This window comes from Erythrolamprus reginae, chromosome 4 (genome assembly GCF_031021105.1).
Source record: "Erythrolamprus reginae isolate rEryReg1 chromosome 4, rEryReg1.hap1, whole genome shotgun sequence".
In the NCBI taxonomy this organism is placed as follows: Eukaryota; Metazoa; Chordata; class Lepidosauria; order Squamata; family Dipsadidae; genus Erythrolamprus; species Erythrolamprus reginae.
The window spans coordinates 36,820,240-36,833,536 of NC_091953.1; the positions used below are offsets into that span (position 1 = coordinate 36,820,240).

General features: G+C 37.4%; 1 protein-coding gene across 1 annotated transcript in view; it reads right to left on the reverse strand.

Moving 5' to 3' along the window:
- ABI3BP (ABI family member 3 binding protein) overlaps positions 1–13,297 on the reverse strand; it is a 76,882-nt gene that overhangs the window by 1,647 nt on the left and 61,938 nt on the right. The window contains exons 47-50 of the mRNA XM_070750057.1: positions 5,196–5,275; positions 4,186–4,215; positions 2,484–2,645; positions 972–1,094 (exon numbers count right to left, since the gene is read on the reverse strand). Of these exons, the coding sequence (XP_070606158.1) occupies positions 972–1,094; positions 2,484–2,645; positions 4,186–4,215; positions 5,196–5,275 (395 nt within the window). The remainder of the gene's footprint in view (positions 1–971; positions 1,095–2,483; positions 2,646–4,185; positions 4,216–5,195; positions 5,276–13,297) is intronic.

Sequence of the window (13,297 nt, forward strand, 5' to 3'; positions counted from 1 at the left end):
AGAATAATAAGTTGATTACAAGGTAATATTAAAATCAAAACAAGGCTGATTTTTGCTTAATAATAATTGAAATAGTAATAATAGTAACAGTTTGCCTATTAATGGAGAAATTGAGACACTGTCAATATGAATGAAGACCTATGTATAACTCTGTGTTTCTAATCCAGTTTTATCTATTCTTAATAGACCATTAAATTAATTTGGCCAAATGAAAGTAATCAAGCAGACTGAGTTGGCAAAATACAGTTTTATGTATGCTTTTCTTATAAGAGGATTTTCTGCCAAGTTAATGTTAATTTTATAATTTTGGGGGTGGTCATTTCTGTCACTGATGAAATACTCATGCAAATTGTATTCCTATTTTGCAATTGGAGAGATGAGTAATCTGATGGAACACTGTAAAGCTTTGTAGGAGGAACTGCCTTTGAAGTTGGTTCAGGAATTTAGGCTTCAGAAGGACCTGCTGCCAAGGGTATTTGCCTGTTCCACACTTATGGTCCTTGCATTGAAACAATGTTCAGGATCCAGGAGGCACAGCCTCTGTGGGAAGCCTCTGCCCTTTTGAACAATTTCCCCCCATCGCACAGTTGGTGCCAATTCAATAGGCCTTTAGGGAGGCAGTTAAAGCAACTTTTTTCCCTTTGAACTTTGGAGTCATAAATTGAGTCTCCAGTGAATAAATGAGAAGTTTTCGTTTCTGTTTGCCATTTTGCTTCTTAATGTGTTTTAATAAATTTTCATTAATTATAATTTCATTTGTGCATGGTGCCGAAAGCCATAGGATTTGAATTGGATCTCCATATGAATATATAAACAAACATGGTTATGAATCTATACTTTTTTGTCAGGTACGTACTGTATCAAAGTTGACTCTTGTTCTACTTTCATCACAAAGATGACAAGTCTCTATTACATTTAAAGGTGGGAAATATACTTAAGAGTCCATTTATTATCCTCAGTTTAGAACTTACCATCTTTGGGAGGCAGTTGATCTGATGGAAGCATTTGCCCTGTCTTTCCATCTAAATATGAATCCACAAATTGACAATGATCTTCTCCATGTCCTCGCTGATCTCCTATATTATAAAATGTGCCTAGAAAATATTAAAAGCGTTTTTAAAATATGATTACAATTCAGTCAACTAAAGAACAAATAGACTGCATTACAATGATAATTGGTAGCAGAATTTCCAACAATAAGTAATGTACTACTTGGTTGTAAGATAGCAATAGTACTTAGACTTACATACTGTTCTGGTTTCTGGTAGAACTTGTTATATTGAAAATAACGCATACTGAATGCAGGATTTCATAAAGAAAGAAACTTCATTTTTATTCTCTTCCGTATTCAACATACAATACAGACTGTCACATTCCTCTCTCTCGTTATCTCTAACAATTAGAGCCTACACACATTCCTCCATGCCTCCTCCCGTATCTTAAGATTTATGTCTTTACAGCATAGTTCAAAATAACAAAGAATAAGCTTACTCACTCCGGAGCCAAAATGACACACATTTCATTATGGATCTACAACGTTGAAACTCCGCCCTTCCCCACTGGCCCCCTGACGTAACAAATACATCACTCCAGTAATTAACCCATTCCTCCCCTTAATATCTTTTTCCTAACACTTGCTCCCTGCGCTTTTGAACCCTTCTGAAGTGAGGATTTAACCAGTGATTGTCTGTCTCTTCTTCGCTAGATTCTGGACTCATAGCAACATCCTGTGGCTGGCCTCCCACCTGTTCTAATATCTGTAACCCAGGGCCTACCCCTAATTCATAAACACTCTGTATCAGAGTCATCAAGCTCTTCATCATCCTCCAACTGACCAGAAGTATGTACAACACATACCATTAACACTTTTCACCCCTGAATCCCAGAAGCCCATTATTAAACAAATTCCACCTGTCCTGGCATGGTCCCTCCCACATTTACACAAGTATAAACACTATGCTAAACTAGGGAAGATGATTAATACATGGATGTTTGCTGCACCTTCTGAGATATTCAAAAGTTTATCTTCAATTTGGAAAATTTCAGTCTCCCATTTGACATTGATCAGTTGCATATTTATATACCCGCACTGATCTAAAAGAACATATTAGACTTTTCCATAGCACATTCCCACAAGAATCCTCTATCGAGTCATAGAATAATATATGCTCAAAGTCGATGCTTGCCAACATTAAGAAGAGTATCCATGATGTTTTATTGTGGCCTCCACACTGATTATCCATGACGTTTCATGTTGCCTGCATACTGATGGAGCTGTCTTTGTGATGGGTACAAACTTTTTGATGCCACAATTTATAAACGCTCCTAGAGTTCTCAATATCCAGTGCAATTCTACAAAATTGCTATGTCTGAAATCTATGTCCAGGCATATTACTGAATCTAATGATGTCTTGTGGCCACATAAATAGGCACCCTACATGCTTACTTGCTAATAGTCACTTAAGAAAGTTTTGATTTTATACCTTTAAGTGAGTCACTGAGGTAAATTTTATATCGAAGGGAGTTGCACAACTGAACACCCACAAACTTCTTGTACCAAGTCCTCTTGACATACTGTTTTCCCTTACATTCAGAATAGTCATCAGAATTAAAGCGGACTTCAGTCCAAATTGCATCTTTCCCCACTGCAAAAAAATAATACATGAGATTTTGGTTGTAATGTATGCCAAAATATACACCTGACATAACCAGAATATTTAAGTAAAAAAGCTATGCATAAGAATATTAGCATTATTATATTTCCCCTTTCTTATCATAAGTGAAAATAAAACACTGTAATAAATGAAATAAATACAAAATGTACCGGTAAGTACAAAAACTAAGTGCAAAAATTAACAAATAACAAGGAAATTATTACTAAAATAGGAAAAAAGAAATACCAAGACAAAAGATTCTTAAAAATTATTATATTATTTTTTAATTTTATTTTTATTCAGGTAATTGTTAATCTTATAATTTTGTATATTTTATTGCTAACTGCCCTACTTATTATTCTATGTCAAAAGGCTGATTACAAATTCAGTGAATGAACAATATTGTCTGGCATCTAAGGGAAAACAAAATTGAAGCTGTATTGCTTAATTTACTCTTACTATATTTGATAGTATATTATAAGTAGTTTGTAGGTTCTATAATCTTCCAGAATTTGAAATAGATACCTAACGTTAGCACCATTATTAAAAAAGCACAACAAATAATGTTCTTCCTTAATGAATTTAGGAAGTTGAGACTTTCCCAGGAGCCGTTGATAAAGTTCTACAGAGGAATTACTGAATTTCTCATCTGTACTTTGATAACTATCTGGTTTAGTACAGCAACTAAACAGGAAGAATACAATCTCCAACAAATAGTTGGAGCTGCAGAAAAAATAATTGCAACAAGCCTGCCTTCCATTGAAGACCTGTATATTGTGTAGGTCAGAAGGAAAGCTGAGAAAACATCTACAGACCCTCACATTCCGGGCATAAACGGTTTCAACTCCTCAGAGCAACTACTGTAGGGCATTGCGTACCAAAACATTTAGATACAGGAGGGTTTTTTTCTCTCATGCCATCACTCTGCTGAGCACCTAATCACAGTACTGTTTCAGAGGTGGGTTCCTACTGGTGCGCCCTGGTGCAGTAGTCCAGTAGTGGCCTGCGGGTTGTGCAATTTGCATGCAACAGCTCCGGTGCTGTCTTTTCCCGATCCATGCGCAGCACCATTTGTTTTTACTAGATTTTGGGTATTTTTTGCTTCTGCACATGTGCAGAATGTGCTGCTGATCTAAGTATATGTACCCATGTTAAATGGCTGTAATATTATTATTATCCTTCTCATCTTCTCTACTACCCCTTCTTATTGTTATCATGTTATACTTATTATTACTCTGTTGCTTTGCAAATACATTGAGAACTGCTGCATCGGAGCCAATTTTCTTGAGTGTCTGATCACACTTGGTGAAATTATTCTATTCTATTCTATTCTATTCCATTCCATTCTTTTTTTCTATTTTCTCCAATTTCTGCCCACCTTTCTGCCCACCCAATTTCCTTCCAAATGGCACAGATTGTAAAAGATAGGCAAAATACTTTTCTCTTCTACACCTATTATGCCATATAACAATATATTATGCAATGTCAAAAACAGTCCCTAATAAGCATGCTATTTGTAAAGAAAACTTACTTGAAATAGATTCTGTTACTCTTGGGTCAGCTGTGAAGAAAGAAAGGAGAGAAGCAGACGAAAGAAAAGAACAAGCAAAGATCAGGGTTCAAGAAACAAACAAACCTACGTAAAATTTTATACATATAACAAAGAAATTATAAAATAAACTTTTTTAAAAAATGTAATTAGCATGAACTTTTAAAATTAGAAAATTGTTTGACATTAGAAACCAATCTGTCTGAACACCAAATAGTTGAGGTCAAACTACTGAAAGGTATGTTTAAAAGTGTTTAATACTTATCCAAAATGAGATCATTTTATTGTATAATAATATAAACACTTCATGGAATTTTTAAACATTTTATTTTTTAAAGAAATTTTACATAATCCCAATATTGGTTTGTACAAATAAATGAAATATTAATTGTTCCCAGCGGCCGATAAAGTCCCACAGAGTTGGCCTTCTCCGGGTCCCGTCGACTAAATAATGTCGTCTGGCGGGCCCCAGGGGAAGAGCCTTCTCTGTGGTGGCCCCGGCCCTCTGGAATCAACTCCCCCCGGAGATTAGAACTGCTCCCACCCTCCTTGTCTTCCGTAAACTACTTAAGGCCCACCTATACCGCCAGGCATGGGGGATTTAAGAAACCTTTCCCCCAGGCTTATTATAATTTATGTTTGGTATGTATGTGCTGTTTGGTTTTTAATTATGATAGGGTTTTTAGGTTTTTTTTAATATTAGATTTGTGCCAGTATAATATTGTTTTTATCGTTGTTGTAAGCCGCCCCAAGTCTTCGAGAGGGGTGGGATACAAATCTAATAAATTATTATTATTATTATTATTATTATTATTATTATTATTCATTCTGAATTTCAGTTTAAAATAAATATTATTGTGAAGTTTTTATCAGATGGTATAACTTTTTTTTAATCTAAACAGAATTATAACTTTCTGTTTTGTTTTTCTCTATAAATTGTGAAGAATTACAGGGGAGCTATATCTAATTGATGCAGTTATTAAAATCTTTACCTGATTCAGTTCTGAATGGCTTTGTTTCACTACTTGGACCTTCTCCACGGGGGTTGGTAGGTATCACAACAAATTCATAGCTGTGAAGAAAATAAGTAAAACAAAGTGCATTTAAAATTTACAATGTGGTATGAAACAAATAGGAAGCTTGTATTGAGCATGTATAATTAAGGTAACTTTAATATTTAAAATCTCAATATGGTTTGGCAATTTTTAATAATTTAGCAACATACATTGTTTCAAATATATTTAAGGAAATGACAATACCTTAAGCAGCATTTTGTCTGGATAATTAATAGACAAACCACTCTTAAAACTCATCACTTTAAACCCTTAAAACAATTTTAAAATATTTTTTAATGCTAATAATTGTTGTGGTTCAGCCTGAGGCTGCTCAGGGACCGGCTGTGTCTCTGCTGGCTCCATGCCCGGAGGAGGAGGATGACAGCGAAGAGGAGGGGGCTGAGCAGTCGGATGGGGGAGGGGAAAGTCAGGAATGGGACGAAGGAGAAGAGCATGAGAGCCCCCGGGGGGGGCTCTCCCCAGCCAGTAGCTTGGAGTCATTAGGTGATAAAGCACAAGCCGTCATTGACATGCGACAGAGACGTTCAGATCAAAGAAAGGAGCAATTGAAGAAGTATTATCAGCACTGAATTAGGAACAGCTGGGCTTGGGTGTGGTCCTCCTTAGCAGGGTTTAAAAGGCAGGCAAGCCCTTGAAGCCATGTGGAGTGTTATCAATTGGAGTTACGGTGTCCTGCTTTGTTCTCGGCGTCTCTGTTCCTGGCTTGTGGCCCAGCAGTTTTGTTTTTTTTTTTAAATCTTTAAAATTTTAAATTGTTGATTACTTATGATTTGTCTTTTACATGTTGTGAGCCGCCCCGAGTCTTCGGAGAGGGGCGGCATACAAATCCAAGTAATAAATAATAAATAATAAAGACCCATGGGAGGTGTAGGTCTGCTATCTACAGCCTCGTATTGGCAGCAAGAATCCTGTATTGCTGCATGGACTTTTGCTTTTGTGGATATATCTGAAGATACAGCATTTTCCTGTTTGTAAGGACATTTTCTGTTACCTGTGTTTTTTCTTGAATTTTATAAACTGCCTTTGCCTTTTATCGGTGTGTCTGGCTTCTCTTTTTGGGTTGGTATTTTTATTATTTTCATAAATAATTGAAAGTGACAAATATGCCTAATATCCCTTCTTTCTCCCTTTTCTCCACAACAATCTATGAGTTGAGTTGGGCTGAGAATAACTGGCCAAAGTAAACCAATTGGATTTTCATTCCCAATTTTCCATCTAATTTCAGGTTCAAGGTAAAATATACTGCATCCTTAAACTTCTCAGTGTAACTCCAGTTTAACAGGCTCAAACTGCCATGCTAGAGCCATGATGGCACAGTAGTTAGAATACATCATTGCAGGCTAATTCTGCTGATTACCAGCAGTTTGATTCTCAATGGATCAAGGTTGACTCAGCCTTCCATCCTTCCTAAGGGTGGTAAAATGAGCACCCAGATTGTTAGGGGTAATATGCTGACTCTCTAAACTGCTTAGAGAAGGTTGTATAGCACCGTGAAGCGATATATAAATTTAGGTGGTATTGCTATTGCTTCAGACAGGTAGTCCTCAAGTTATGTTGCCATTGAGAATGGGATTACCATATCTAATTGATACAGTTATAAAGTGTTATATCATTGCATAGTAACTGATATCCAGCAGTTCCAGTTGTTGTCGTAACCCCAGGGCCAAATAAGTTAATATAAGAAGCAAGGACCTAACATTAAAGTGATGTGGGAAAAGGAGCAGGTGGGCACTAGGAACTGTGGGATTTGTCATGGCATGAGGACTTGAGATAGCATTCTGAAAATGTGGCAGCCATCAGAGGTCTGAGCCCATGACCACTGCCCTCAGGCTTCTAGTTCATGTCCAGAGAATAGAATAGAATAGAATTCTTTATTGGCAAGTATGATTGGACACACAAGGAATTTGTGTTGGTGCATATGCTCTCAGCATACATAAAAGAAAAAGATTTTTAATTAAAAATCTTAATTCTTTTATTTTCTTTTATTCAGAACAGTCGAGTTAAACAGATCGGTTAGAGCAGTGATTTTCAACCTTTTTTGAGCTGCGGCACATTTTTTACATTTACAAAACCCTGGGGCACATGGAGCGGGGGGGGGGGGGCTAAAAAAAGTTTGGACAAAAAAATTCTCTCTTTCTCTTCCTCCCCTTCGCTCTATTTCTTTATCCCTCCCTCTTTCTCTCCCTTCCTTCCTCTTTCTTTCTCTCTCTCTCCATCCCTCTTTCTTTCTCTTCCTTCCTTCCTCTCTTTTTTGCTCTCTTTTTCTCTCCTTCCCTACGTCCCTCTATGTCTTTCTCTCTCTCTCCTTCCCTCCCTCTCTTTCTTTCTCTCTCTCTTGCTTTCTTTCTCCCTCTCTTTCTCTCTCTTTCTCTCTTTCTTTCTTTCTCTCTTGTTCTCTTTCTCTCTCGCTCTTTCTCTCTTTCTTTCTTTCTCTCTCTCTCTTGCTTTCTCTCTCTCTTGCTTTCTTTCTCTCTTGCTTTCTCTCTCTTTTGCTTTCTTTCTTTCTGAGCTTCGCGGCACACCTGACCATGTCTCGCGGCACACTGGTTGAAAAACACTGGGTTAGAGTATAGGCAAAAATTCTCTCTCAGAGAAAGTAGCGCGTCTTTAACTTATCTATAGGCTTCACAATGTAACAAACCTTATTTGACATGGTAACAAGTCTCCCGCCAGAACAAACAGCCAATCAGGAGACAACATTCAAATACTGAGCTTTAGCAACTCTCTCTGCATATTTAACACCAGTTGACTTCCTCTGAGTATTTTTCAGTAACCAGTAATGGGCAGCCAAATTTTTTACTGCCACACTTTGGGTGTGGCTTATTTTGTGGGTGTGGCTTAATGGTCATGTGTCTGGATCAGAATGGCTTGCCGGTCATGTGACCAGGTGGGAGTGGCTTGAACTATCATCATTGTTTAAGTGAACTGTTAAGTCCTCGATTTACAACCTTACCAGTGTCACTCACTGGGGTGACAATTTGCTTCATGTTTCCCACGCTCTCCTTCCTGGGTCGGCCTCCCCGCCTCAGGCTGGGTAGCTAGGCGAATGGGTGCTGCCAGAAGCATAAATGCTGCCAATGCTGCTTCCATCCACGCCTTCTGCTTGCACCTCAGGCGGGAAGTGGCCAAGTGAGGCTGGAAGGGAACCGGGCAAGAGAGAGGGAAGCTTCTCTGAGGCCAGGAAGAAGGAAAGAGGAAAAAAGCAAGGAGCATAGACACAGCAGCTGCAGCAGGGAAAAAAAGGAGAGCCGAGCTGAGACCAGTAATCCAGGAAGTCACAGCCGCTGATCAGCTGGAGCTGCGCATGCATCTTCACTTCCGCTGGTGGAACTGCGTGCCACCCCATCCTGCCTGATGCCCACTCCTGATGGTAACCGAATATTGACTCACTTTTTTTCCTACTGCTCAGGAAGGGCAGCTAAAAAGGCACCTTCCTTTATTTGGACCAATTCTCTTTGTAGTGGCTGATAGATTCTCTTTTTCATCTTAGAGAGGAAAAAGATAAACTTGTTGAGAGAACCTTTCTTTAAAAAGGCTAGCTCTAGAATAGCTCTGTTGAAATAATGGAGTAATCTAAACAATGTGAAAAAATCTTAATTAATGGTTCCGGATAGTGAATTATTGCACTTGCTACTGTTCTGCCGGGCTCTCTGATAGGAGCCTCCCGAAAATTCAAGGATACAAATTTCAGACACACACACGTTTGAAAATTCTAAACAATGTTCTTTATCACAAAAGTCAAAATAAACTAAGCACTCTTTTTGTATTGCAAAGAGCACTCTTCCCAAAACAACCAGGTAGTCTGTACAATTTCCCCTAAGCAGTCAGTAAGTACTTAGCCAGCAGCTGTGGAGAAACTTCACACCCCTTCTGCTTCCAACGAAGGGAGACACACACACACGCTGCTCTGATGTGGTTTCAAAGGCGTGAAAAAGCAACAAAGTCCAGCACACAAGATTCCTGATGAAACTGCAACAGATATTCTTCCACAATGGCCAAACCCACATGCTGCTATTTATAGCAGCAGCCCCAATTACTGGATCCCCACTCAAACATAGGTGGCCTTCCTTATTTCCTGTAATATGTTCTTACTTGGTCTCTTCTACGCATAATTCTGCGCTTGTGTGGGTCCAAAATGTCATAATCTGAAGCTATAGAAGATAAGGAAGATTGACTGCCTTGGCTGTGTGCCAAGCCCTCCTCTGCTGAGTCACTCCCACCTTCTTCTTCGTCCGAGGAAACTAAACTCTGATCTGATTCTGTCGACAATAACACAGGCCTGTGACATGTTGAATTTTCCCCTGCATCCACCTCCCCATTCCCTGGGGCAGGAGCTTGGCCAGAGCCAACCACAACAGCTACTAGACCTGGAATCCATGGTAGCATAATATGTCAACGATAATGATTCCCTATATTATCTAAATGGAATTATGCTTGAGCATTCAGCCATATTGTTCAGCATGGATTATTCTGCAAAGGGGTTCATTTCAACAAAGACTCAAGAATGTTGATGTACCGTATATGTTGGATTGCAGCCAAAGTATAAAACTAGTCATGGGTAATTGGTAGTGCATGACATTTATTGCTAATCCAACTATTATTTTAAATTGGCCAACCACATCTTAGTTTTTAGTGAAAAATTTATGTATTATTTGTTAATTGCCTCACATTCCCAGATGAAAGCAACTGATGAAAGATTAAGTCAACCAAGTATGAAAATCCACAACGCGTAATATTGTTTTTGAATGTTTGTCAAGACAAACCTCACTAATTCCAACAGTATTTAATAATCGGAAGAAAACTGAATGAACCAAACTATGAGCAAAATATTTTGTATTTTCCAGGTTCTTGTTCTTTGTTAAGTCTTAAGATTTTTCCTAACTTTGCAATACTGAAAACATTATTTCTGGTAGCTTTCCAAGTTTGAAAGCCAAAATATTCCTCACCCAATGGGAAAAAAAAGAAACAGAGCAGTTTAAAAATTGATTATTGATTTCTGTTGCCATGAGAGAATTCAACACCTGCATCAGGATAATGTTTTTAACAAACTTATGGAATTTTCCAGCAAACCAGATGTCTAAAAACCAAAACCAAACAAAAAATCCTACCCCAAACCCCAAATTGAACAGCAATAAATTGCTAGAGGTTTAAAGAAGTAACATACAAAATGAACATCCCATAAACGTTAACTTTTAAAATATGGATATGCAACACTTAATTACAATACCAGGGAGATATCGATATAGGGAAAAAATCCATTTGGTGATCTTAGAAACCCCAAGTCAGAACTTTTGAAGTTATGTTTTATAGCACCCAGTTTTAGAGTTGATAATATTCTATCAGTGTTTTAGCTGTCCAGTATAAGAAAATAAATGTTCTTAATTATCATTAGTATCAAGCTTGGGTATATAATTACTCTTAGCATGCATATTCCTTAATTACTCTATTTCCTTTTGCATTTATCTCTAAAGAAACTGCCACTTATCTTTTGGACTCATAATTATGTGCATTTTCTTGAAGAAGTTTATAAGTGACTAATTTGTTCATAACGTATATACATAAGTTTTAATATACTGCTCAAAAAAATAAAGGGAACACTCAAATAACACACACTAGATCTGAATGAATGAAATATTCTCACTGAATAATTTGTTCTGTACAAAGTTGAATGTGCACAACAGCATGTGTAATTGATTGTCAACTAGTGTTGCTTCCTAAGTGGACAGTTTGATTTTACAGAACTTTGATTTACTTGGAGTTATATTGTGTTGCTTAAGTGTTCCTTTTATTTTTTTGAGCAGTGTACATTAGGTGTACCAACATCCATATATGAAAAGATGCACTTAAACAGATAAAACTCAGATTTTAGTGGTTCTCAGTGCAAGGCTTTTGATGCAATGAAATTAGTTCCTCTTCCAGCTATAGAGCATATTATGCATCCTTCATTAAGTTGTAGCATAAACTGCTATTGACTTTTAATAAATGTTAAGATAAAGTCCTTTTTACTATAATTTTTTCTTGCTTTTTTCCTCTATCTGAAAAAGCTCATGATTATGTGAGTAACTCCACTTATGTTCATATTGTGTCCAAATGAACAGGATAGGAACTGAAGGAGGAGAAGAAGGGATATTTCAATAGGAAATTAAATAAAAAATAATAAGTTTGGGGGTCTCTCAAATGAGTCTTCTCCTGAGTTGTCTTCCATTGTTTTGTCTTGAATTTTTGCGTTATGATGTAAGCCAGGGGTATCACCCAAGGCCAGAGGCCTGCATCTGGACCATGGACTGCTTAGATCTGATCCATGGGGCCACCCTGGAAATAGCGAAGGGCCAGGCCATGATGCCTCTGCCAGAAAAACCAAGCTTGTGAATGGCCACTCCCATCCCAGGCCCCTAATTTCGAATACAACCCAGATACAGATCGCAACAACACAAGAGCATGCAACAGATTCAAACTTAATATTAACCACTCCAATCTTGACTGTAAAAAATATGACTTCAGCAACCGAGTTGTCGAAGCGTGGAACTCATTACCTGACTCAGTAGTGTCAACCCCTAACCCCCAACATTTTTCCCTTAGACTATCCACGATTGACCTCTCCAGGTTCCTTAGAAGTTAGTAAGGGGCGTGCATAAGTGCACCAGTGTGCCTTCCGTCCCCTGTCCAATTGTCTCTCCTTATCTCATTTATCTTTTCTTCCTTTCTAATATGTTCACCTATACTTTTATATCTTTTCTTCTATTCTTTTCTTTACTTATATTATTACATATCTTTCTCTTCAATGTGTATTATGTATTGGACTAAATAAACAAACAAACAAACAAACAAACAAACAAACAAACAAATAAATAAATACAGCAGATTAGTAAGAAAACACATACTCAAAACACAACACTAGGTTGATATAACATCTAGCCTTAGGCCACATGATTATAAATATAGAAATAACACCAAGTAATTATAATGATAGTGTTAGAAATGGTACCCCTAGTTTAGAAGCATGGAAGAAAGCACAAGTCTGTTAAATATGAGGCGAGTGGGGATGAGAAACACTCAGGGAAACATAAAAGAGGGAAGAAGAGAAATTAGAAAGTAGAGTGAGAGGAGAAGAAGTGGAGAGAAGTAGAAGGTGGAGAGAAGAAGAGAGGAAGTAAAGATGGAAATAGAAGTTGAGGAGCAGGGAAGGAGTAAGAAAGTACTAAGAGGAGGTGGAAGTAGAGGGAAAGAAGTATGAGAGACAGACTAATGAATAGGAGTTGAAAATTGGTGCAAAGTAAGACATTGACTTATGATTGACTGATTTAAAATGTATGTTCCTTTATGTACTCAATATACAGTACAATCTTTTAAGGTATGTGTTGATATATAAATAGAATTTGTAGAGAAAAATTTAAAAAGTCAGAAAAAAAAAGAGTACAACCCAGATGCAGCCCTCAATCAAATCAAGTCTGACACCCCCGATGTAAGCTAATTGATCAATACACTTAAATCCTGGACGCATGGACTAGTGCAACAGGAATTAAATTCAGATACTACCACAATCATTATCAGCTCATTCAGACCTTCTTATTTAGGAAGTTGTGTTTTAAACACATGAATAGTAAGTTTTGCCCTCATCATTTCCATAATGGATTATTGTAATGAAGATTACTCAGACGTTCAACGCAATCTGTTTGCTTATTTAAATTCAGTACTGTTGCCCCATATTGAACTGTTGGTTGGCCCTGCATATATTTACCAGTTTAATTTAAAAGGCTGTTTTTGATCTTGGGTCCAGGACATTTTCTGGACTGTCCTTTCTTGTGATTCAGCCTAATCTCTATTAACAAAGATGGAAGAGATATTGTAGATTTCCATGTCATAAGATTATAGTGGCACGAATAAGGAAGCAGCTATTGTATGTGAGCTGGTTGGAAATGCTTTTTTTCTCCAACTACAAATGGTACATTTACTTTAGTAATGTGGGAAAACTGCTCTTTTGCTACATATTTAAAACCTAATATCTTTTTTTTTGGCAC